Source organism: Phalacrocorax aristotelis, chromosome 2, assembly GCF_949628215.1.
Source record: "Phalacrocorax aristotelis chromosome 2, bGulAri2.1, whole genome shotgun sequence".
NCBI lineage: Eukaryota > Metazoa > Chordata > Aves > Suliformes > Phalacrocoracidae > Phalacrocorax > Phalacrocorax aristotelis.
In genome coordinates this window covers 93,622,381-93,649,933 of record NC_134277.1, presented here as the reverse complement: position 1 = coordinate 93,649,933, position 27,553 = coordinate 93,622,381, and the positions used below count along the sequence as shown (strand labels likewise).

General features: G+C 39.6%; 1 protein-coding gene across 3 annotated transcripts; it reads right to left on the bottom strand.

The window, feature by feature from the left end:
• Positions 1-523: 523 nt before the first annotated feature.
• On the bottom strand, positions 524-27,412 carry VSTM2A (V-set and transmembrane domain containing 2A). Of its 3 annotated transcripts, none has more exons than XM_075084390.1 (5): positions 26,311-27,330; positions 23,671-23,837; positions 22,737-22,787; positions 18,998-19,334; positions 524-2,137 (listed from the first exon to the last, which is right to left on the bottom strand). In XM_075084390.1, the coding sequence occupies exons 1-5, from the start codon at positions 26,387-26,389 to the stop codon at positions 2,061-2,063; spliced, it is 711 nt and encodes a 236-aa protein (XP_074940491.1). In that variant the 5' UTR covers positions 26,390-27,330; the 3' UTR covers positions 524-2,060. The 3 variants fall into 3 exon arrangements, with proteins under 3 accessions (XP_074940491.1, XP_074940490.1, XP_074940492.1); XM_075084389.1 differs by having other exon boundaries at positions 524-2,015; positions 26,311-27,324; XM_075084391.1 differs by lacking the exon at positions 524-2,137 and adding an exon at positions 2,144-2,275 and having other exon boundaries at positions 26,311-27,412.
• Positions 27,413-27,553: the final 141 nt, after the last annotated feature.

Here is a 27,553-nt window from a genome sequence, read left to right as displayed (position 1 = left end):
ACTGCTAAGACTTTTCTATAACCAAAGGACTTATGGTACAGTCTACAAGGTTAAGGGAAATAAGATTTGCACAGATATGTTATCCTCTTCCAAAGTGTTAGCATGCTATCCTTTGATTCTATGTTACTATTTGCTCTTTCTTCTTTGAAATTAATGGGGAAGACTTTAGACTTATGGGCATTTTGAAATAAAACGTTAGGCCTGTACGCCATGGACTGAGGAGATATTAAGCATACTTTTCTACTTCCTTCTATATTACTTACACAATCAGGAGAAATCAGACAGCTGACCACACTGCAGCTACTTAACACTTCTGTAAATAGATCATAATAAGCATGTGGTATATGTGATTGTCTGTGCTGATAAATGAAAGGGTGTGGATTGTTCAGCATCAGTGGAAGGAGAGGAACAAGAAAAAATCCTTCCTGATTGCAGCTGCAAATGGTGGCAATTTTTCCTTCCTGCATTAATGAATGTAATTCATGTAATGCATATTACTTCATTCAACAGCAAAATTCTCACATTCAGTTCACAGACATAAAGTATTTTAATTAAGAATATCAATGAGTAATGACAATCCACTTCCAGAAAAAGCAAAGAAAGATGCTTCTTTGGCCATGTAGAAGGAGCTGTGATGTGAATATAGTTTACCAGTGTAATAAATTCGCTTTCCTAAAACCCTTTACCAAAAGAATATCCTTTAAGCCATGCTGTTTTATTTGTCTGTTTTCCCTTCTAACCTTCCTTTACATGCAGTATTTGACTGCAAACCTGCATTTTACAGTCTCTAGTGATCAAATCACTTCATCCTCTATAAACATCACGAATTAAAAGAGCTTTCAGCAACTGAAGTCCAACACAACATACACAAAACTAAAATAATTCATTGTCTAGAGACCATAACAAATTTTAATGTGCATTTACAGAGTAAACAGAGGGCTGAAAGGGGTCAAACCAGTGGAAATGAAGGTATGTATTACAAAATCCACACAGTACTGAATTACAAACTAAAAAGTGATGTTTTGTCAAAAAAGGAAATAAAGATGTCTAGGTGGCACGACATATAGATAATATTAAAAACTGGCTTGCATGAAGACCAAAATATGTCTACTCTGAAGTTATATCACACAGACCGTAAGCAATTTACAGAATTTAAGTTAGTTTTGCATATACAGGAGTTGCAAAATTAGAGAAAACACACTGAAATATAGAACGCACAGACAAAAAAAAAAAAAGGTGTGTATATATATATAAACCTCCACGCAGTCATCAGGGGTTGGCCTAAGTCAGGAATTGCCACCATTGAACAAGAAACAAACAAAAAAAGACCGGAAAAAACCCCACAGGGGAAAAAGAATAATAAAAAATTCCAAACAACTCAAAAGAAAAATATCCTCATCTGTTTGTTTTCCAGCAGCAATGTCCTCTAGTCTGCTTAGCTGCTTTGAAGAATTTATTTTCTTCTCCCTATTCCTCATGAAAAAAAAAAAAAAAGTTTTTTTGATAAAGTTTGTGGGGTGTTTTATTGGGGTTGATATTAAATTGCTATGTTTTGTTTCATTATTTTGCCTCTGTTTGCTTCCAGGATGGAATGGTTCTTTCAGCGTAGGAAACCAAATGTCATCCATGGTTAATTCTGTAATACTCATAACTCGCAGGCCAACCCCTGAGAAGTCAAGGATGAGGCTTCTCCTTGCCAAAAGAAAAGGAAACTAGGTCTTGCTGTTACAAAACATTTGATTACATCACACCAGTTCTCTTCAAATAAAAGATCAGTGGTACGCCAAAGAAAATAAGATATATCAAGAAAACATGTAGTATCCTCTTCTTTTTATATTATTTATTTATTTATTTATTTATTTATTTATTTATTTATTTAGTATTTTTGTTTGTACTTCCTGAAGAAGGTGCTCCTTGTGTAGAGATTTAGAGTACATTGGGTGCAGAGTGGTGGTTGGAGGTTAGGGTCAACTTTGCTGTCCGCTCCGTGGATTTTACAGGCGATTTGCTCTTTGCTTTAAGAAGAGAAAGTGATATTGGAAAAAGTCAGCACTTTTAGATTAAAGCAAAGCACCCTTCACAAAGCCACAAACAAGAAGCAGGACAGAAAGTCCATGGCTTGTAGCTATCCTCGCACCTGCGGAAGAAGTTATAAGATATTCGCTCATCTTGCAGATTTCCAATGCTCCTTATAAGGCTGTTTTAAACACATACATTTATATATTTAATTAGCTCGCCAGGTTGGCTCTGGTGCCCATGAATGTCTTGGCATGCACTGCAAATAACAACACATACAAAGTATTTCAGTCCCAGGGAGGTTTTTTTTGTTTGCTTTGCTTTTGTTTCTCGTCTGTCTTTTTAAACAATGTTATCCAGTGAAACCATATCCCAAGAGGAACAAACCCAAACACCTTCCATGTCAGAATGTCCTTTACAAAATTATTTCCAGCATCACATAATTGACTGCTAACAAAAAAGTAATCTAGTGGCTAAAGATTGTTTTCTTGTAGAACAGAGGAGGTACTGGCAAATAGCTGTGCTTTTTGCAAAGGGGAAACAGAATGCTAAAAGGTTTGGAGTATTTACTTTCGAGAAATTGTATTTTCCCAGGTTTTTTCCTTTTACAAAAGCTATAAAAACAATAGTACATATCATTATTTCTAAAAGCATAACTTTATATTCTAAGTACGTTATCAGAATAAAAACATTCAGAACTAGACTAATTAAAACGCTTGCACACCAATGACATGAGTATATAGATGCCTTACATACCAAGTCTCAGTGTTTGATAACTCCCTATATCGTAAAGAATGACATTTAGAATTTGGAACATATTACTTGAGGTGAAAACCATGAATTTAATTTGGTTACACTATAAATAAAAGTTCCATTTATAACTGGTTAATGCATGATTAATAGATTTTATAGCCGCGTTGTATACTTAAAAAGGATGAATGTTATTGATGGTTACAGGCATCAAATCTATAACAAAGTAATAATGGTGTTATAAGCAGCCCATAATAGTGGTGGACTTTTAATAATTGGTTATTCTTAAAAATATATATTAATAATGCATAAGCTATTTTTAAAATAATTTAATATTGAACTGTATGCTGAACTCCATTGCAGCCCCAAAAAGCACATTTATCTTCTCACCAAGAATATATACAATGAAAGCAACAAGAACTCAAGGCAAATGATCATTTTTTAAAGTTTTCAGACATTTATCAGTAAAACATTTATCTGTACCTGCTATGTTTATAAGTGTAGCAAGAAGTATTTCTGTTCCTGCCTTTAGTAAATTTTTCCCGTCAAAAACAAGGATTAAACTAAATCCCAGACCTCTGAACACTGCTTCCTTTTGTAAATACATGGTGTGAGACACTGCATACATAGCAGTTGCCATAAAAGACTCTTAGTCCTCTGTCACATACACCAGAGCTTCTAAGTAACAGTGATATTTCAACTGTCCATGGGTAAACTGAATTTCTAAATTAATATTAACTTTTAAATTGAAACATGCCTCAAAGAGATTACCAAGGTTTTCAAAGAAGTCCAAGGGAACTCTGAGCTTAGTTGCTACTGAACATAGAAATGGGAATCCTCCTTTTCTCTTGCCTATCCAGTAACGCTAGCCTACCTGTACTACACTGCAGTAGTTTGCTGGGCTCCTCAAAACACTTGCTCTGTATTAGGAACAAGCAAACACACAAGCAAATTTGCTATAAATTCTTCCTGTGGGTTGTTCTCATACAGGCAGTATTTACAATACTGCGCCCAAGGGCTGAGTTCACTTTCTGGTTTTGGTTTTATTGCAGCATGGCTTTCTTCTCTCTTTTATATAAGGTGTAAAATTTGTCAGATTTTTATAAAGGCTTTTCTTTCCCTCACTAGGTTAGCAGAACTTAGTTAGAACCTTTGTTAGTGTTAGATCATTTCACGATGTATTGAATTATTTTCACTAATTTTATTCCATTTAAATATTTTTTTGATTGAACTAGAGAAATACACTGCTCAAGTCAATTCTAAAGAGGTCTTTGGAGATAGATTTCCTCTGCACAAAATATGTACAATGCAAATAAGGATAAATACTCAGAAGGGTCTCATGGATATTTTTTAAAAAGAGCTTTTAAAATGATTAATGGCATTATAAATTGAGAATTTGAAAGACGTAATTTGTGGAAGAGAAACAGTATGATACAAAATAGGTTTGACTTAAACCATTTCACAGTGGGAAAAGGACCACCATAATATTTGCAGGCAAAGCATTTCATTTTTGTTTTGTTTTGCTTTTTTTCAATAAGACAATCTGTAGATCCCTAAATTAAGGGTCATATATTGCATACACATGATAACCTTTTTATTTATAATGTTCAGTCACTGTATAAATCACAACCTCCCTCCAACTCATATCACATGTTCTACATGCATGTTCTGTAAACAACAAGTTTGTTTTCCTTTATCTTGCAAGGGATTAAGGTTAGAGTACATGAAGTAAGTAGAAGATAAAGGAATACAGAACACATGAGAAAAATTTCGGAGGAATACAACTAAAATAATTTCAGCTTCTAGGTGACAAAAGAGTGTTAGGATTGTTGGAAATCACTGGCCATAAACAGTGTCCTCTGCATGGTTTCAGGGACAGATTAGTGTATCCTAATGTCATATCAGGTGTGTATTTATTGGCTTAATAGTTTCCAAAATGCTACCTAATCCAAACCGATACACTTTCAGTAATATATCATCCCCTATAAAATTGACTTGCAATATACAGTGACATATATGGTTATTAGGTACAGTCTCATTTTTTCAGTGATTCTTTATGAAATACAATTGGAGTTTAAATATAACTGTATTTTTTCCCTCATTATCCCGAGTATTTCTTTAGATTTTAGAAGGGTGAAAGCTGCAAATGTAGAATAAAAACATAGCAAAACTGAAAGCAGCCCTTTTTTAGATTTTTTTCCTTTTTCTATTCTGTGATATTTGCTCATATTCTATTATTTTGTTTTCCATCTTGATAAGGAAAAGTGACCAGAAATAGTCAGAAATTTCCATTTTGACTGCAAATCTGAAAGTCATAAGGTGTTTAAATCAGAGATTTACTTTCACTATTTTTAGACTTAAGGCAGAGGCAAAGTACAGATCAGAATCCAAATCCAAATGTCTTGAAAATACAGAGTATCCAAATTCAGAGTTTTCATGCAGATATGGTTTTGGTGTACAGTTCTGACCAGGACTTAAATAGTATCACTGGAACTGTTAGCACAGTAATATAAGCAAAAACCTGTCGATCTAGCAGTGGATTTGCTAAATTGATTGTTTCCCTGCCATTTCTAACATTATTTTCTTTTGTTTCCTGCCATGACATACATCCAAAAGTGCAAATGACTATGAAATACTTAGCCTTCCCCTGTAAACAAATGCTGTATGGCCAAAGGCATGTGATCATGAGATAAGTTTCTGCGCAACAGCATGAAAGAGTAGTTCATGCTATTAAACTCTTTGAACCTGTGATTTATTCAAATATGTAGTTTACTTAAATGCTAGGAAAACAGAAAAATACAATAGTGATAAATATTGTGATCTTAGTGTTTAAAACAGTAAAATAATCTGTCTCAATGATGAACCATATTCCATGGCTCATAATGTATTGACCAAATAGCTTAACATTAATTTTGTTCTGTTAACGAGATTAATTTTAGAGCATCTAAGTATAAAACAAAGCCAGCATAATTTATAAATTGCTAGTAAACCCTAACTGATAATAAAAAAATATCCACTGCATGCCTGAATGACTATAATCCCTTGCTTTCACTAAGATATTGATCAGACAAAATCTGTGTAAAAATACACAGGATTTGGGGATGCAAACAAAGAAAAGCAAATGCTGGTTTCATAATTTTGTCCATTTATTTTTCACAACTGGACAAAACACTGATTTGTAAACTAAGCATCTGCCTCAGGCCCTACAGTATTAGCATCCTCTATTTGTCAGAGTACCTTACATGGTTAGCCACCTTGGGTCTCAAGCAGTTTGCATCTGCAGGAGTTGAAGTTTAGCAAGTTTGGCATTTCTTGTGCTTGCTAAAGTTTGGGAGGTCTCTGGGATGTAATAACCTCCGGCACTCTGAGCCTCAATACCCATCAGAGCCTCTGAAAACTGGATTCTTAGAGTTATGTTTACAATGAGTGGTGCATCTTCACATAAATAACAGAACAAATCTATAAATTCAACAGCACTGCCTTAATATTTCACTAAACATATCAGTTTAGTGAGGGTATCCTTCAGTTTCCTTTAATTAGTAAGCTGCTGATCACAAAGGAAGACTAATGCCTAAGTAGAGTCCTGGTTTTGTGCTGACCAGTACAAGAGAAGCACAGTCAGTCACACAAAACTCCATCCTAGATTCTCTGTACCTATTACATGATGCCAAATACCCCTGCACATGTATGGGGGATATATATTCAGCCTGTGCTGAGTATGAGTTAATTTTTTTTGTACTACTGGTTTCTGAAATCACAGATGTATTGATGTCTTGGAAGTCTCAGGAATTTGTGCTGCTATTTTCTATCTTTAAGTGCCTGGTTTGCTGTTTTGCGACACTCAGCTTTGCTCTATAGTGTTAGATTTGAAATAAACTTCTTGTCAGTCCCAGCTGAAACCACATGAGATTATAATTTTGCATTATTTCCATGTAAAGTAAGTAAAAGTTCATTAAATACCTGCCTTAATTTTACTAGGGATATTAATGAACCATAAGGTTTATTGGGAGACGTTTGCAGTTTTACCTCCATAAAGATAGGGGAAACCAAGTATGTTTGATTTTATTTGAAGTTTTATTTGACTATGTCTCACACAGGTTTTAAATAAATACATTCTTCCTCTCTGGCCTTCCAATTGCTACCATGTTATTCCTCTGAAGTGCAGAAATCACAGATACCTATAACTCTCCTATACTGCTGGAATATATGCCCACACTCAGGAAGAAAATTTCCCTTCCACAAACGTAAGGTCCCCCTTTCCCTCCCCAGGGGAATTACTTCTCATGTGTATTTTAAGGTTCAATCACCTGTGTTTGTTTTTGGGGAACTGGATGGCTAAAGATGAGCAGTAAGTATTATATTCAAGCCTCCTAATGTAGATACTTTTGCTTGGGCTTCCAGTCCATCTTTCTCCGATGGCTGTACAGTAGTCAGCCTAAAATAGTGTGAATTGCTCATCACTGTCTCGGGCAAACATACCACAGAGGGCAAATGAATTCATCTTACACCCAGAAGAAAAGTTCTAAATTTCTGAATTATTTTTTTTTTTTTTTTTTGCATTTTGGAAGAAAACTACTGCTTCCAAATTGATGGAAAAATAAAATAGGTTATGTATTGAATTTCCATGAAGTCTGCTTAGACTTTGCATTCAGCAGGTAGCTCTGTTCATCTGCTGTGTGTTCCTTTTCTGCCAGTGGTGCCCAGAGGAGCAGGTGAGGAAGAGGGATGGGATCCTAGATGGATGGTTATTCCCTAGCTTTCTCTAGGTAAGGCACCCAGGCAAACTGAGGTGTTCAGTCCTATCACAGGACAAAAGAAAGTGACAACTTTCCAACCCAGAGTAGAGGAGAGAATTCTGCCAGAGATTTGAGCCACAATAACTCCTGGAGCTCTTTCTGGGCTAAAGCAGGTCACAGCCTTTAACTTGCTGCCAGCTACACGTAAAGCCTAAAACTAGTGAAACTTGAGACAGAAATACTTGGGAAAGGAAAAACATGAGGAGAATTCAAATATAGGTAGCATGTAGTAAAATGATATCTGGCTTCAGGCAGTGGTCCAGAACAAGCCATAGTAAATCTATAAAAGGACACAGAAACAGAATGAAGGGAGAAAGGAAGAGGAGTGGGACTTTGAATGACTTCTGCAATTTCACAATGCCAAGATGGACAGAAGTAGAATTATGGGTGCACCGGCGTGAACAAACATGGGATTTCACATTCAGGCCACTTTCTACATCATCCCTTACATTAACCCATACATAGGGAAACATTTAAATCTTGTTCTTCCTCTGCCACATATCTGAGAGCCATGGTTTACTTTTTAATTCTTCAAACAGTGCTCTTGTTCACCTCTCATTCTTTAACACCTTGACTAGAATCAGGCTTCCTAATTGGGCCATCATGCACTATGCAGAAGCTAAAATGATCTCTAATGTCATTCTCAAACATGAAAAACGAGATCATAAAAATGATCTGACCCTTTCATCCTTTTATGTTGACGAGGCAGGAGAAAGGGGTTAGATCCCTAAACATAGAACTGAAATGGGAGGTGCATCAACATTTATAGATTTTCATACTGTTCTGACGAAAATAGCCAAAACTCACTGCTGACTTTAAACACAGTTTTTCAGGAAGATGAACTGGATAGCACAGTTGGCTTAGTCCATCTCTAGTGTAATTAGTCCATCTCTACTGTAATTTTTGCTCTCTCCTATGTCCTTTATCCTGTAATTCACAACTTCCATTCCATTCTCACCAGTGTATTTCCTTCTGTTTTAATAAGTAGATTTGTTTAAATTGTGTTATAAGTAGTTCAGAACTAAATAATACTTTGCATACTAGCATGATTAGGAAAGCCTGATACAGATATGCATTGGCTTCATGACTGTCATTCATTACTGTAGCCGTGATCCTAAGTTTTGTTCAAAGGCTTATGCTTCTTGGAAACTTATTTAGGTTGTTTTGGACTGACAGTGAGTCTAGCTATCTGGACAGACTATTCCATTAAAAATTCAGCTTCTGAATTTTTAATTTCCTTAGCATTTTCATGTGATACCCTCATAAACAAATTTAGAGTAGTAAAGTAGCAGTTAAGTTAGATACCCATTCAGTGAAATGAAGTGTAGATGAATTGTCTCTGCAGATGATATGTGGGGTAGAGTCAAAATGATTTTTGAATCTAAGACAAACAACTTTCAGCTTTATATATACCCAGAAGCATATTCCTCCTCCTAGTAGCTTGAAACTTTTTTAGTGCTCAGCTACCTCAAATTTCATGTGTTCAGCCAAGGATATAGTGAATTCTTCATGTCTCTGAATTGTTTACTGGCCGTACAACTATTACTACTTCCATCACTACAGATTTATTATATTGTGGAAGCTTTTTTGTCTTGATACTCAAACTTCCCTGACTGACTTTCTTTTCTCAGGAGAATGACGTTCTGCCTACCTGGGGCTCTCAGTCACAAACGTTCAGGCATCAGCCTTTTGTAGCAGATATCCTAATTCTCTTCCTCCCTTTAGCTGGTGTTTGAGCCTGGAAAGTTTTAAAGTCTTTTTGTTTGTGGGTTTTTTTTTTTTTTACATTTAATATCTCTTCATATGTATAAGTAATGTATTGACTTCAGCTGTTTCTATTTGAGAGAGTGAGTACTATTGGAGAAAATGGTTGCTAAGAGAGGTGTTTGCAAATAGTCTGTAAAACACCCGTATCAGTTATTTAAATAAAACCAGTGTTAGAAACAGTCCAGTATTCAGTTGCCCATTGCAACAGTTAAAAGCTGAGGGATAGAGAAGCAAGCTTAACCAAATGCAGGCCCTAAATTGGTTAATTGGTATTGTTTAAGAACCACTGGCAGCATGCTTTATAACTGCTCTTATTAGCACTGGTCACCTTTCTCTCTCATCCTATCCCTGAAAACCATGGACATAAACGGTCTTAAACTTTTTTTAATGCATGACAGAAAAATATATAAACCAGTGCATTTCTATTCATCTGCATGAAATAGCTGATTCCAAAGCAAATGCAGAGTTTTTTGACTGTCTGTGGTAACCCATCCTCATCCATTTACTTGCTTATAGTTATGTCCCATCCTGAATGAAGGCAGGAACTTAGGCTTTTAACAAAAATTCTTCTTGAATTGACTCTTTTTTTAGTAACTAGCTTCTGCTCTTGTAACTAAATATGGATCCAGCACAAATTGCTCAGCATTTTTGTAATATATAAAAATGTGTGTATATTTTATATATGCCACATTGTAATCAAACTCTTAACAGAGCCATTTCTGAAAGGTACCATAAATTTGCAACAAGTTTTATTTGAAGAAAAACAGACTTGAACTGATCTTTTTCCTTGTGTGCTTTTTGCATCCTGTTCAGCCTTTCAACTATCAGAGGAAAAAATCTTAAGTGGGATGATCTTTAATATTACTCTATCATCTTCAACAGCACTGTCATACCAAGAAAAACATATACAAAGAGGTTTATTATAACATAGAAGGAAAATTATCATTCTTTGTAAATATTTCAGCATGAGATATTCAATCCCTTTTCTTGCTTTTCACACCTGACACTGCCTAGGCTTATGTTTGACATACAGTCAACCTGATCTCCTTCTATTTATATCATTTATGTAAGAGCTATTTTCATAGAACTCAGCTAAGCTCCCATTTATCTGTACCCATCCGACTGGATGAGTCTGTTTTCTTCTGTCTGATTCCTAGATGGTGTTTTGAGGCAAGGGACTGTTCTTCTGATCCTTTGTTTGCCTGGTGGATAATGCAGTTGTTATAGAGATTAGAACAATACCTCTGACTAACAGAACATACCTCTGTCTAAAGGCGATGACTCATGAGCTCTTAATGGTTTTAGCTAAAGCAGTTTAAGATGATAGTGCCTCCATCTTTCTACCTCCCCCTCTTATGGAAATTAAACCCCCAATAGTAGGAGTGATACAAGCAAACCCCATGCTGTCTCTTCATCTATCTCAATTTAACAACCTGATGATTTAGTTTATCAACTGTCATAGAGGCTTAATTTAATGCTCAACACTGTGAACTGGGAGAGCTGAAGAGCAGGCACTTATTTCCTTCTGCCATCCAGGTTTGGGGCAATAACTTCTGACTGGGACAAGACACAGACTTTGAATGGCATCATTTTAAACTGTAAGAGCTAAATCAGAGTTCACAAGTCAAAGCCTTCACCCTTGCTGTTACTGTAATACAAATAAAAAACCACATTATCACCCCCACAACCACAGTGCACTTGCTCAAAAACGGTGAATTGTGAGAATGAAGCTTGAAGTATTTCTGCTGAATCCTGAATTAATGAATGCTGAATTAATTCTATCTCTTTCACATTCTATATTGTTGTAATTTTCTACTTTTATTTCAGATTTTTTTACCTTTCTCAATACAGTTCTGAGATGTGGGATCAATCATAATCATGAAATGTCATTCATCATTATTCAAAGACTCTTCAGATATAAGATGGTCACTGATCAGTACATATTGTATGGATGTGAATAAATCAAGAGTACAAAATAGGTAATCGACCTGTTATTTTGGCAGAGCTTCAGACAGGCACATTGCTTTGCAGCCATATTCTCAAACAGTCTTATTCTACTAAAGGACTTTGCAATGACTGAATAGCTAGCTCTCTGTGAGACCTACTGCTAGTTCTTGGCTTCATAATTGATTAATTATTGCTCCTTGACAAAACATCTTGCCCTTTCAACTCTTTTTTCAGTTGCACAGAATGAACTGGAGACAGATACACCATCTTCTATAGTCATGTAGAAGTCAGTTCTGTAGTCATTATAGCCCTATGGCTGTGATTTGCTGGCCAAAAGCCTCAGTCAGTGTCACAGGCAACAGCAGCAGGACTGGCAGCGGAAATAACATCCAGATTTGCTATCTGTGTTTTTGTTGCTGTTGATGAACACACAGATCGTATGTATGAAGGAGTGGGAATGCTGGCTATGGCAGTTAACCTTCACATTTTTATTCGTCTCAGCACATTAGGCAGCTTTGTTCCAAGACAGTAGCATTTGTCAGAAGGTGGGGGAACAAACTTCAGTGAGGTGGATCAGACTGGAACACCCACACACAGACAGGATAGCAAGTTGCACTGCCAAAAAGTATGACGGCAACTTTCCTTACAATAAGGTAAAATTAAGGGTTTGGGGCAGAGCCTTCTTTTCTCAAGGCCAGCAGAAAGATCTTCAGCTGCTCTTCAAATGACATCCATCTTTCTCATCAGCAAAGCAGGATTAATTAATTATTACTGTAGCTGTAAAGAAGGTTATGTGTCTGGAATATCTTTGAAGCTTATGAATTATTTAATAAAATGGAAAACCCCTGTCCAGAGAATAAGAAAATACTAAGAGTCTTGAGCTTTCTAGCTAGTCTGGCCTAAGGTTTCAAAGATAAACACCAGAAGAAAAGTTGATCAAAGTTAAGGAAAAAACACACAAAAAATCTGAAGCAACAAAACTCACCACCAAGAATGCTCCCTCCCCCTAAATGTGACTGAACTGAAAATAGCTGTTTTCAGGTATTTTCCTTCTCTTTATTCTGCTCCCAGACAGCTTCCCTCTCCTAAACTTCTTTCAGTGGTATAAGCTGGGTAAAGCTTAGATTCTTCTTATAATTCACTCTCACTTTATGAGTAGAAGAGAATTCATCTTCATCTTCATGCTTGAGACAAATCTTTTGCTATTGTAAATTAATGCCATTCTTTGGCTTCAGCAGAGTTGTATCCGTTCCAATTAGCAGATAGTTCTACCCATTCTTTTTAATTTTAAGTGGTGCACATGATTTTCATAATGAAGTAGGGCACTATAGATGGGAAACTTCCTGCTCCTTGTCTGAAACAAGCAGAATGTCCTCTGCTTTGCTGTATATGTGTCAAGTAACAATTGGGTTGTGTTCTGAAGAAAGTAAATCCCATCAGTTATTTCAAGAGCAGGCCCTGTCACATATGCTGCAATCTTTGATGACCCAGTGCAAGCTGCCTGATTGTATAGCAACAAAAAGCAATTTGAGTGAACTGATGAACAAGTCATAAACGGCTTTCTCTGACCTGCTCCACTTCCCTCCCTTTTTCTTTTCTTTTCTTCCTTTCTTCTCTTCTTTTTCTTTACTCTGGCCCATCTGCAATCTTTCCAGTGGTTAATTACCAAAGAAAGTTATATCAGGCACATAGAACAGAATGACTGTGATTCTGCTACTCAGGGAACTGCTATGGGGTCCCCTACCAGGCCTTTATAAATCAGGTTTGTTCTAAAGGTGAGATGAATCTGAAAGGTTCATTTTTAAACAGCCAAGAGACAGGAAAAGACAGTATTAAGGTCATACATAGCAATGGCAATGGCAGATGGACAGTGAAATATACTGGTAATGTTACTAAAATGATAGGAAATATTTCAGTACACATGTGCGTAGATAAACAATAATGTAGATGAAGAAAGGACAAAATTAGTTTCTTAATCTTTGTGCATTTAGTTCCTGCTGTGTCTGTCTGGACTGTCCCACTGTTTCTGGACTGGCTTCATATGAAGTAAATATGTAGTGCTGCATCTAAAGACAGTTTTTCATGTTTTCATGCATATAACCTGTATGGTATCTCAAAAAGCAACTGCTTGAGAGTAGTCCAGGCTATGTTTGAATACTAAAAATGGATGTCTGCCGTGGAGTCCCCTTTTCTGTAGTAGGCTGTTTCTAATCTGCCATTACCTGCTTTCTTAGGTTCCTCCTTACCCCTGCTTGCAATTAGCTAAGGTTATTTAACATTTATTTCCGAACATCATCGCTTTTACAGGAATATGTTTACAGTGGAGAAATGGTATGTGTAAGGATAGAATCCATTATTATCTCAACAAATTTGAGAAGACCATGATTTTCTTCTACGATTCAGTATTAGTGTTTAACCATGGGCATAACTAAGGATGAAAATATCTCTGATTTCAGAGAGGATGTGTTTGAAACTAAGCATACCCAGTACGCAGTCTGGCAGTGGCATGTGGGATTTAACAACTGCTAAAACCTGAAGAAGAACAAAAATGAACACATATTGGTTGGCGAGTGCCTTCCCTTATTAGTTCCTGAACCTGTGTTTTTGTAACAGGAATAGAAACCAATAGAAAGATGACAGGGTTGTAGCATCAGTGACTGACAATGGCGGTGAGGGATGGTTACAAAAAGTAGATACCATTTTGCTTGTGACAGGAGTTAGAACTGCAGATCCACTGAAAACAGACTGTTTATTACTGGGGTCAGTTGGACTAAGCACTAGGTACAGGAGTTTAAATACCTGTGTGCATTTGGTTCTATCAGTAAGTAGGCACATACAAGAAATTAAGATGTAGGTTTTTTGAAAGAAACTTAAGGCAGCAGTGAGTTCATTCTGCATTGGAAATCCTAACCTAAAAGAAGGGTTTTAGCTGCTGTTAAGATCTTACTTTGTCAGTTAAGTTTTTTGGAGCAGATTGGCACTTCTCAGAAGATGCTTTCAGTTTCAAGGTCAAAAACTAACTGGCTAATAGGGTTACATCAATTAACATGGTTAGAATTTATCCCATTGTTTCAGAGAAGCTAGAAAAGTGGGGTGTCTTCATTTCAGGAACAGAAAACTAAGGTGTACGTTTCAAGTAAAAACAGAGATTGTAGTGTACATGGGTGTAAAATGGGATAGTCCTTGCATCATCTTTTTGCAAGAATTGCTGAGAATGGCTGAATAAGGTTCAGAACAAGAGAAACAAAACTTTCATTTGGCTTTTGCTTTAATGTAGCCCTATGCAACAATCACAGAAACGGTTGGTGCCTCCTAGCCTTATGGATACTCACAGTTTCTAAAACAGCAGCTGCAAAAGCCAAAGTCTTTCTCTTAGTGAATAAAGCAGTCATGCTGGCTGTCGCCTTGGTGGAGACCAGAGCAGACTTTTTGTCCCTTCACTTTAAGAGGAGATGTAATATAAAAGAAGAATGAAACAACACAGAAATTGTTTTATATCCCAGAAGGTTCCAAACTGGACATAAAATTTGTGCTTACAATGGGTTGATAATAAAGGATTCCTGGATTCTGTAGATAAAAATGGTGGCCGGAAGGAATGTCATCGGTTTGTCAGTATCAACAGACTGAAGAAACATGTTTTCATCCTCTTCTTTTGCATTCACGCCTGATGATCAGCTCTCTGTGTGGTTTATGATGCCAAGAATCCAAGTCATTCTGTCTTAGGTAAGGACCTTCTCCTTTTTGCTCTTTTTCAAGTCACTCACTGCAACTCTGTCATTATCACAGGAACATTTTTGGCATGTAGTTGGGTCAATAGCTGTATTTGTAGCTTGAGGAAAGAACAAAATTTCCTAGAAATGTGCAGAGTCTATATGTAAGCAGTCAGAAAATGGACCTAACGTCACTTCTTCATTTGCAGCTATTCCCTCTTGAGTTTTCTAAACCTTCTTGAGTCTGAAAAGCAACTAATGGGTTTGAGTGCTTTAACAGAGCATTGGCAGAACAGGAAGAGTTTGGGGGATATAGATATTTGCAGCACATCAAATTCTGCAGCCCTTTGTGCTGCTATAAATGTTGAGTGACTTGAATGCAGGCAGCAGGATTTGGCTAGATTTATATCCATGAAACAGTGAGACTTGGTGCAGCCTGTAGATTATTTAGCTTCCTTTTACCTGAATTCATTGCAGCTCTTGGACCTCAGTTAATTGCAACATTGATTAGAGTTACAAGGCTGTGTGATAACTCTGTAATTTTACCTTTGGACTAAGATACGTTGTTATGAATTATGCAGAAAAAAAAGTCTGTCATTCCACCCACATAGGATATTTTCTGGATATATGCAGATTTGCCTGTCAAATTACTCAGATTCCTGTTAAACTGTGATGGCTTACTTCATTTGCTGCAGCCTATGAATATGAAATGAAAGGGTCAAGCTGTGTTAGCTTTGACTTTTGCTTTCCTGACTTTTTTGACTTCGAGGTAGATGTTTAGTACTCCTCAGTATATTATCTGAAGACTGTCTGTGGGAGATGTTCTCTTTAGCTCTTTCTTCCTATACTGCATCTCCATTATGCTAACAATAACAAATATCTTTTTTACACTCATGTGGCATTTTTCCGAGCAGCGCAAAATGCTGAATGGACCTCATATCACTTTAATTTGTCAGCCCTGGCTATATAGGTCCCTCATAGTTATCACAGATATTCTTAGTTTTGTGTAAAAGAGGAGAATGGCAGAAATATCTGTTCAGTTGGGAAATGCTGATATTTTAAAATGGCAGTGACTGTAAACTGCTTTTGTAAGGCTATGGTATTAAATATCTATTGTTAAGAAACAAAATTCTTCATTGTGCTTCAGGGTAGAAGGAGTTAAGTAGAGTGCTATCTACCTTTCAAAAATAAGTTTTGGGGACAAAACATTCATATAATCAGAGCCATTCTTTCTTATATTAGTAGCCAAAATCTTCAGAAATAACTGAATACAGATTTCCCAATAATTTCAGTGTCACGTTTCCCTCTGCTGTATTTGTATTCTGCAACAGTCTGTGAGCAACGGCAGTAAAATTTATTGCTTGCCAATAGCTATGTACCAGCTCTCTAATATTGGAGAATATTAGATACAATTACCTATGGCTAATAGTACTTCTCTCTTCAAACAGTATTGTTGAAGTCAATGTATTACTCAACATGAACAAACACATCACAATCACCCCCTATGTCTTTCAAATACAAACATGGTTAATAACGATAGATTTGTATTCAACCATGTTTCTGTGTTCTAGGTTGGATGGATACATTGCTTACATATAATGTAGTCACACAGCAATCTTGCGCTATGTATGTGCTAGCATATATAGCTAGCATGATGTTGAAGAAGGGAAGAGGTTCTCATTCGACAATATAAGGAGATTATGTGGATTCAATATCATAAAAAGAACCACTATTACTGTCTATGACGCCTTCCTTCTGCTTTTCTGAGGTCTCACAACTGATATCTCTCCTTCCTCAGCTGAAATTGCTCCTCAAAGTTACACAGAGCTAAAAACCTTCACTGCTTTGTGCTCCCATGGGTATTTCTGTTGGTATAGAGTGAGTGTAAAATGGAGTGAAAATCCAAATCACATCACAGCTGGAAAATCAGGCCCAGATTTTCTCCAGTAAAAGAAAGTAAATCTTGGTTCTCAAGAGTTAAACTGATGCTCATCAAAAATATCACCAGTAATTACTGTGTAGCAATTGACCGTTAAATTGAAATTAGGCCTAATATGGATTCTTGGTACACTCTTTGCTTCTTCAGTAGATGAGTTTCACCTCTGATGAATACAGCATTAATCTGTGCTTCATCACAAAACAAATGAATTAATAAACTAAATTATATTTTAATCTTTTAATTTTTTAATTATTTATGATTGGGATTGTCTGTACTTGATCTGCAATAATCTTTGTTCAATAAAAAAATTAGAGATTAAGTTTTTCTATGTTTTTTTTTTTTTTTGGGGGGGGGGTTGTTTTGCTTTGGTTTTGTTTTTTTACAGGGACCTTTCCATGTAATAAGCTACTAGCTCTCAAATAACAAATGTCCAGTAATGAGGCAAGACATTGCTTGGATTAAAGACATAAAAAATATTATAGATTCAAGTATATATCCAAAGTGATTTTGTGGATTAGCTGTTGTGTGCACACTTTGGCCGCATTGCAGTGTAGTCTGTAGCTATGTATTTCATAAACTTGTGACTATTTTAAATAATTTCACATCAAACTGAACAGAAACCTGAGTTTTCATTTTATAGATGAGTCTGCTACTTCGAAATGTATGAGTCCAATGGAAAATAAGTGGTATATATATTTCTCTGAAATGAAAGCCTTGGTAGAATGATGATTTTAAATCAGCTGAAGTATTTTTTTTCTTCTAACAGCTTAAACATTTTTTGGAAGAGCTAAAAAATTGCAAGTGGCTCCATTTCAGAGAAAGAGAATTATCTTTTAAATAAAAAATGTACACAGATGTAAAATGCTGATAGTATGTGCATCATCTTTTCTAATAGCAATAAGAATTTTCATATGAATAATCATATTGTTCCAATCTGTAATAAAATGTATTTTCCTTATCAAAACGTTTTTCTAATAGTAAGCCTGTAAGACGAAAGTGATTTCACAATAAGTGTGCTATGAAATTTGTTGTATTCCCAGTTTTGGTTTTGATGACATGGCATTTGCTAGCAGAAACATGATGCATCAGAACAAACTAGGTTGGTTTAAGCTAGGTTGTGGTCTCCTGCCGCACAGTGGGCCCTCAGTGTAAGCAGAAGTAACCCAGAAACCCTTAAGCTTGCACAGTTTGTTTTCTAGAGGATTTTTGATCATTTACAACAGACGTCAATTTTTTACCCTGCCCATCTCTCTACTGCCATCATACAGTGGTCAACAGCTGCACCTCCTGTATCTTCATGTACCTTTACATAACCCTGAATTTTACTGTATCAATGTAGAAGATGCAGACTTACATTGCTTATAGGTTATTTATACAGTGCTGTACAAAACCCCTCAAACAAAATGTGTAGCATGTTGATTTCTACATGACAGAAAATTGAGGCGTTGCCATTTTAATGCTTGACTCAAAGCCAGTGATCAAGCAGCTGAAGATGACAAACCCACATTCTCTGACAAACCCATGGTCTTTCTAAAGCCTATACAAGGGAGAAACCATCTGCTGTACCTAAGGTCTGCTTAGATTTAGAAGTCAAGTTCCTTATGAAAATAGGTTTGATATTAAAAGCAGACTACTTTCACTGAATGTTAGAGATATAAAAGTTAGGTGACTGGTGTAAATTAACTTAGGAAGAAACACTTCTGGATAGGTGTTTTATTTATCATGCAGAGCCACCTTAAAATGGGATGCGTCATTCACTGGCATGCCCCTGTCTCTCCACACACACTACAGGGAAAGCTAAGCTTTGGTTAGAGAGCTAACCTTAGGTGGATAAAACCAGTAGAGATAAAATCCATGTATAGGAATTTAAGGCTTTTTGCTTCTTCTGCCCAGAAACTTATTCTTCAGCTTTTAGGAAGTAAGGAGATAGCAGGAGGAAGAGAGCCAGAAAGAAGGAGGAATAAATGAGCACCACACTCTTCCTGGTCACAATTCCTGGTTACCTTGTTGAGTTAGCCTCCTTTTACATGCTGGTAAGCAATCAAATGAAAGCTCAAAATGCTTTACCATACCTGATTGTGGACTTTGTTTGGGGATTTTGGCTGCTGCTTCAGGGCTGGAGGTGGCGCGCACACGCTGATTGGCAGAGTTATGGATGCTACTTGGAACAGCTGCTGAGATGTTTTTGCGAGGTTTCATATCTTGCAACCACATTGGAGATGCCTCAAAGGCTTGCATTCGCCGAGAGTGGCTGTTAGCGTTGACTTTGAGAAATGCCTGGGCCTTGTATTCCTGAAGGTCTCCATAGTTGGCATCGGTCACCCTGCACTCATACAAGCCTTCATCCTTTTTCCTCACTTTTGAGATCTGCAGCTTGTGGGAGATGTCATTCCCTTGTACTTTCACTGTCTGCAAATTTGCCAGAAAACAAACAAACAAACTTGTTGTCAGGTATTATTCTTTCTCTGGGAAGACTCTACTGATGTAGAGCCTGTTCAGAGAAGTCAAGTGCCAAATTAATCAGTGGTGTGATTGTGCTTACTGCAGGGAAGTTGCATCAAGGATGAGCATGATTATTTGTATCTATGAGGATGTCTGACGTCTTCTTTCCAACACTGTTTAGCTGTTTTGCTCTGAAAAGCTAATTGGCCTCAGACAAATAACCCAAACTACTGTGCTCATTCCAATTAATTGCTTAAGATCATGAAACATTCTTAATGAGCTTTTCTACATAAACCTAATATCTGTGCACTTCATTGGTTAAAACTTTCCATTTAGTTGGCTTTATTGAATAATTCAGTTTTTGAAGCAGTACATTAAGAATTTTATTGGAGATGCTTGCCAATATTTAAACGTCTTTAATAACAATTTATTTGATTACCTTGTAGTTTTCAGTACATTGAAACTGCATATTTGACATTCAGTTTGTCTCCTTCAGGCGTGTCCAAACCTTTGGTATTTTCTATTTATTAACCATAACAAGACATCTTGTGTCAGGTGGTTCATTTTGTCTCATTTATATAAATATGTACTTATTAGAAGTCATATATAATTTCTGCAGCACATATTCAAGTAGCACACATTCAAGATAATCTTAAAAGTTGTCAGCTAAAATAAGACTCCTGATTTATTTTTAATTGCTTTTAATATCTGAAGGTAACATAACATATTTTTGTCTCACATAATTAAAGCAGACATGAATAAATTATGCGTCCAGAAATGTGTGACAAGTATTAAGATGCATTAGGAAAGGTAACACACATTCCCTTCTGTACGTCCATCACTTTAGAGAATTTATATTTAATTAATTGACTATTACTTTCTATCTGGATTAATATCTGTTGCCCCACAGAGGGCCAGTTAAGAAGGATTCAGTGGGACAGAAAACTTCAGCTTTGAAGAACAACTGAACCTGGTTTACTTCCACCATTACACGAACACGGATGCAAATGTTGCTTTGTGTCGTATCAGTGACAGTCATTGAGGAAACATCAGGATGACGAATACACGGTAGACCACAAAAATGGAGAACTGTTAGATTGAAACTAGGCACATGTTACTGGCGATTATATAACACGCTGCTGCTGATGGCTTGGCATGCTGCAGTCACCAGTGTTGGCAAAGCACTTACTCTGCCTGCTTGATAAACAGAAGAGCAATACTTGTGAATACATTATTGCTTTAAGGTACTGGATGGACTTTACAGTGTGTTGTGTTGTATCCAGCTCTGAGTTTATACTTGGCAAACTGAGTTGAAAGTATGGACTGCATACTTTCAGGCATAACATACGCAATATTAATTACACAGAAAGCACTGTATAGTTATTTAAACCGTATTCAATAATAATCTATCTCTACTGAACAGCTCATATTCAGCCAAAGGATTAAAGAAGTTTCATATGAATGGAAAGAGGATCTGTTGGTCATATTCTGCCTTCATCTGCTCCCATGCAATATCTGCAAAATTAACTGTTGCATAGCACTAATGAAAAACAGAATTTGTTTTGGTTTTTGATTTGAAATTTTGAAATTGTTGAAGTCAGTATGTATGCATGTTTTCAATTCATGCCCGATTATCATTTAAAACCAATAAACGTGGCGTATTTCAGCACAGTTTAGAAACACGTTTAGTATATTTTACCATTTCTTTAAAGAATTTATTAAATGCACTTAAAAGTTTGCTCTCCTCTTCATGAAGATACTTTCCAGTAGTACTAATGGGGATTCTGTATATGTCTTCAAGAAAGAAAAAAAGGCTACATTTGTCACAAGTGTATTTAGACTGTCAACCTAATGCTGACTTTTTTTATTACAAATATAAAATGGTTTTGCAAGCTTATAAAAACTGTATGAATGCCCCACCGTGAATTATTATCATACATAATGAGACAACGAGATTTTTAACTTGAAAGATGGGACAAGCTTTACAGCCTACACTGTGTCACAGATCTTATGGATTACTATGGGGATTTTGAATAAACCAGTATGGATAAGAAATAAATTGGCTTCTAGCACTATGTCTAGTGCAATAGTATCCAAAGACCTCATGTGGGCCTCATTTGTAAGATAGTCTAGAAATGTAACTGAAGATACGGCCCATGACACAAATCATTTATAGTGTATGGTGGGAAGTATCATAGGAAATGTAACTATGGCTAGAATATATATTGTTTTGAATATAACATATCTGAATTCTTGTTTATAAGTGCCCTTTAGCTATACCTGGCTGCACTTTGACCTGAAGTAATTACTTGGTTAGTTATCTGTAGGCACCAAAGAGCAGCAGAGTAAAGGATTTAACAGAAATGATTCACCTCTATCTGCTGCTCTTTTAAGCTTTGCTGGTACTCACAGCCTTGGCTGCAGCTAAAAGGCTCTTTCTAAGAGATAGTGTCTGAGAAAGGGGGAAAAAAAAAAAAAACCCTTTGGGCTCGTAAGGAACACTCATGCTGCAGCATCTGCTAAGTGCCTGTGTCTTTCCACTGCAGTGAGCACCACACCACAACCCCACCACCAACACATTTTTAGGGACACTGAAGGAGGAAGGTCTGAACTCTTCTGAGGTCAGAGGCTGCGGCTGTGCCTGACTCAGGGTCTGCTGAAGAAGGCATCCTTTCCCTGGACAAGGGCTGGAGCAATGCTATTCGTAATTTTGTGAAGACAACATTCTGGTTTAATCTTCAAACAGCAGATGGGTTAACTCTGGTGTCAGAACCTCACTTTCCTAAGAGAGAGTCTCTGCAGCCAAGGGTGGATATTACTCCCGACGGGGAGGTCTTGCCCAGAGACTTTCTGAGCTTTTTTTCTGCCAGCTGATATGAGCCCATTTAAATAGCTGCACACCCCACTGAAGGGAAGTGCAGCCTCACGGCCAAATTTCAGCCTCAAAACCAGCTTTGGAGCGCTAAGGCAGACACAGCAGTTGCCCAGGTAAATGAAAACAAGAGGTAAAAGGATGGGCGCAGGCTGTCTGCTTCACGCGGTGTAAACAGAGTCTGGCGAAGGTCTACAGCCTGGGCCTCGCTGGCCGATGCCTTCACGCCCCGGGGTGCCCGGGCCGTGAGCCGCGTGGGGCAGGGCCGGCCCGGCACCCTCCGCCGAGGGCCGGCGAGGGGGGAGCTGCGGCTGCCGGCCGCCTGCCCGCTGCAGGTTGCGGTGCAGATGGGGAGGGGGTGCGGGGGTGCGGGGGAGGGGACGGACGGACACACGGACGCAGCCTCGCGGCACCCCGCCGCGCGCCCGGCTGGCCGCTGGCTCAGGAAGGACCCGCCCGGCCGGCGGGGGCCGCGCGCGCCCTGCGGCGCCACTTACGCTGATCTTGGTGCCGTCGCTGTCCAGGTCCCGCTCGGGCAGCAGCTCCACCTGCAGGGAAAGGAGCGCCGCCGTGGGTCGCGGCCCACGCCCCGCCGCGCGACCCGCGCCGCGCCGCGCCGCGCACACCGTGGAGCGGCGCGCCGCGCCTGCCACCTGCGGGCCGCGCCGGGGAGCGCCGGCGTGGGGCCCCCAGGCGCCCCACCAAAGCGTGGCAGAGGGGCACTGCCCTACGGACCCGCCGCCCACCCGACTCGCGTGGGCGTCCGTTCGGGGCAGCCGAACGCCGGACCGGTACGGAGGTGGCAGCGGAGGACGGGAGGAGCGTCCCTGGGCGGCAGTGTAAGTGGTCACGGACCCCTCTGTCCCGCTCGGAAAGCTGAAATTGGCAATTTCTGGCTGTCGTGTGATTTTTTGTTTCTGGGGGTTGTTTTTTTTTCTTTTTCTTTGGGGCATTGGTTCCCCCTTGTCCGCCTCCTCCCCCACCCCCCGCGGTGTGTGTGCCCTCCTGTGGCAGCTGCATGCAGAGTTAGTGCTGTCAAGCGGCTGTAAACTGGAGGGCACGTGTAGGATCTTGCCATTTGGGAAATAACAAATTCCCACAAGAAGCAGTCTCTGAACAGCTGCTTTCCAAAGGGAAAATGGGGGGGGGGGGGGGGAAGAGGCTTTGGGAATCTGTGTGGTTTTGTGAATGTCCCTTGCTGTATTCCTGAGAGCGGCAGGCACCATAAGCACCATCCCTTGAGGTGGGCATTTTTCTCTGCAGGTTCCTATACTGTTATTTCATGGTCAGAATTAAGTCCCTGGGGAGATCCAGAACCTCCCTCTGCTCCCTCCCTCTCCCCCCACCCCCTTCCTTCCCTCTGTTCCTCTCCGCCTCCCCTCCTGTGGCATTCCTGGGTGGTTTGGGGACCCCACGGCAGAGGATCAGTACCTGGGTGCCTGTCACCTCAGCTCCAGCCTCTTGGTCCTCAGTGGCCCGCAGAAACCACCACTGGATTTCGAGGTACACCGAAGCAGAGCCACTTTGGAAAGCACAAGACATCTCCACATTCTGCCCTTCAGTGGCCGTGACATTTCGGGGAAACTCAGTGAATTTTGCTGCAAAACAAATGCATAACATGTTGGGATCTCCTGTTACCTACTCACTGCTCATTCTCTGCTTTTTGTTGCTTTTCCCCTTCTGCCTCTCTCTTTTTTTCAATTAATTTATCCATTTTCTTTTCCTCATTCCCCCTCTTTTCTGATTTTCCAGTTTTCCCACACATTATCTCCCGTGGTCTCTGTCACACCCAAGTATGCCTTTCCTCCAGTATGCACAAATCCACCTTTTTTTACTCTCTAAGCTCTGCTCATGGGAAATGCTATAGACCTCCCCACCCCGCTTTCTCCCATGGGTTAGTAAAGTTTCGTGTAATTAGGTCCAAATACCCTTGGGCAGAATGCAGTATTTCACCAGACTCACCGAGGGATTTTGTGCAAAACCAATTTGGAAGAGGGAAAAAAAAAAAAAAACAGACTGATTTATTGTATTATGTAGGGCTGAGCTGGAGATGTGTGAATTGTTAAATCTTCCACAGCTGGCTGGAGCAGCTGTTGGAAGGGGCACTCTTCTGAGGCGCGGGTTACAACCACTCATCAAAGCCCATTTCAAAGGCTTTACCTGAGTTAGTTGCTCTTTCTGAGAACCTCTGCTTGCATAATCAGACCAAGAAGCAATACATCTTCTGTTTCTCAGTCCTGGCAGACACTTTCTAGAACTAACCTTCACCTTTGTATCCCAGTCCTGTAACAAACGGGATCTGCCCGTTTCAGTGTACCACTGCTAGGTTTAAAAACTAATCCTGATGGACATAGCCCAGGGCACCAGTATTTCTTTAAGTCTCAGTCTTTACTTCCTTTTCATCCTTTCCTACAGCTCCGTTTAAAACTGTGCAACATAATCAAACACGATAGTCAAGTGAGAGGGACTGCAGACAAACTATGTAATAAATAAAACCTGTGTTTCAAGAAGAGGAAAATTTGAAAAGACCCCGCAATGTTGCTTTCTGTTATGCATTGTTACAGATTGACTAGAGCATATTATGATGTGAAGGAAATATTGCTCATTGTCTCCTCCCCTCTTCCTCTCTTTTTATCCAGTCTTCCTAGCTAACCTGAAATTGGGGGTATAATTTAGTGATACACTCAACCAGTGTTACTTCATTTTCCCCCTACATTTGTGCTTGGCAACAGATACTTAGCAAAGCTACTAGCTTTATATTTCACAGCGTCCCTTCTTCTGCGCCCCCCAACCCCGCTCCCCCCAGTCAGCGATTGCTAGTCACCGAGTTAAACTGACAGAAGGACTGTGCATTTCGTGTATTCGGGGCTTGTGAGTTTGTTTTGTTCTGGCTTCCCCCCCCCCCATTTGTTTGTTCGTCCCCTCCCCTCCTGGTCAGTGCGTGTGAGTGTGTGAGTGGTGCGGGGACGCGGAGGGGAATGCTGCCAGCACCCTCCCCGATCGCACCGCCAAGCGCAGCCGGCACAGGCTCGCAAAGCCGGCGGGGAGCTGCCGGCAGGGAACGGCAGCGGGCGGCGGGCAGGGGGTAGCGGGAAGGGGGCAAGGGGCAAGGGCAGCGGGGCGGGGGCAGGGGTGGGCGGGCAGCGGGGAGCGAGGAGGGGGCAGGGGGCAGCGGGGAGGGGGCAGGGGGCAGAGGATAGCGGGCAGGGAGGAGTGGGCAGGGAGCAGGGGGCAGCGGGCAGCGGGGAGGGGGCAGGGGGCGGCGGGCAGGGGATAGCGGGCAGGGGGCGGCGAGCGGGCAGGGGGCGGCGGGGGCGTCCCCGCGCGATCTGTCCATGGTGCTGACAGCGTCGCCGCAGCCCCGAGGTCCCAAACAACTGGTTCCTGCAGCGCCGGGGCTGCTTGAAATGCAAGGCGCGCCTTTCGGCGAGGAGGGAGGAAGGCGGCGGGGGGGCGGCGGGGAAGGTCTTCAAAGAAGTCGATTTTGGATTTTGTCTTTTTCTCCCTTTTTTCCTTTTTTTTTTTTATTTTTTTTTTTTGCGGGGGCAGAAACGCACATAGTCACAGAATCGAAATTAAGGTCTGACTCTGAGGATTGCAGGATGATAGGAGAAGAAAAAGGACGCAGCACGAAAGGAGACTGCAATATTTTAAGGGAGGCAGCAGATTTAGCCATCCGGTACTTGGTCTGAATGCAACAATTATGCATGCACGGGTAGGGGTATATTGTATGTGTACAGGCATATATACAAACATGCACTCCCAAACACATGTATGTCCATTCACCAACACCCCTTTACTCTTCTGTTATTTTCCTCTTTGCAGTCAAGTAAAGGAAGCCTGTTTTATTCCCACTTTGGGGAAACTTCTCACTTCTGTTCCTATTTACAGACAATTTAAAGCTAAACATAAACCTGATGCTTGGTGTCCTCATCCCCTATCCATTGTGGTTGTTTTCCTTCTTTTTATTCTCTTCTTCCTCATGCCCCCCCCTTCCCCCCCCAAATCCTGTTCTCAGTCTGTTTTAGCATAGAAAAACACACACAGGTATTTGACAATAAGTGATCTTACCTTGGGTAGAAAGTCCTTGTTGAATATACATAACTGAAAAGAAAATGAATCCAACATAAGCTAAAAAGATCCCCATCATTCCAAGACGAAGAAGAAGTCACATCAGGGTAACAAAAGCCAAAGGTGCCCTCAAAAAAGGAAGAATTGATATATGAATGTATGTCTGTATCTCTAAATATGTGAACAGAAAGAGATTTTAAAATGTTACAAAAAGGCTCTGTATTGTAGCCCTGGCTGCGACACTGGCAGCATTCTGCTACTCAGTGGAGTCTTTTTCTTTGGGAAGAGCGAGTATTGCAATACAGTGTGGTTCAGATGAGCTGTCTCAGGCGCTGTGTTGCTTGAAGTCCAGATTCAGACTAAAAAAAAAAAAACGTTGAAAAGTGGGTATCAGCTGCCTTCTGTGCCTTTTTTCAGCTACCTGGCAGCTTCGTCCAACGTCAGCTCTTGCTGCTCAGGATGGCGTGATGACTGCCCTCCCTATACACTGATCCAGCTTGGGAAGAGGGGAGTGGGGGAAAGAAAAGGGGGAGGGGGGGAGAAAGAGAAGTCTACTGTGCTTGTATTGCTTCAACTTTTCCCTCTAATGGCTGCGATAATGCCTTTAACCCTTCCTTCTCTCTCCCTGTTCTCTACTTCTCTACACCTCTCTACCTGTTCTGACTTCTACTGGCTCTGATGCTGGGGTAAAGCCGCACTTTTTTTTTTTTTTTTTTTTTTTTTTTTTTGGCATAGTGTACAGCTTGTGGTTGTAGAGAGAGCAGGGAACCTTTATTGTACTGATGTAATCTTCGGTCTTACATCCCAAAACACTCAGTGGCTAAGAGGGCAATGCAGTGGTTTGATTTTTGGTGAGTTAAGCTGTTTCTGTTTTCTCCTTTTTCTCTCCCTCTTACAGGGTCTGAGGGGAAACTAGTTACTCAGTAATCCTATTGCACTCGCTGATGCCTTCTCCAAATACCTATGCTTCTAGCATCCTACATTAGAAACATTAGAATGTTGTTCATTTTGTCTTCGAAGACAGATAAAGAGGATGATACTTAGAGCGTGCTTAAGGTACATGTATTTATATAGATTTCTATGGAAAAATACTTAGTTAGATAAAAATGGATCTTGATATCCTACAGATTACTCAGTTATATATATATTTATGTACATCAGAGAAGGTGTTTGCAGCATATTAAAGAATGCTTCCTCCTGCAGTGAATGTTTCCTTTTCTTCCCTGTTTTCTGCCTATGTATA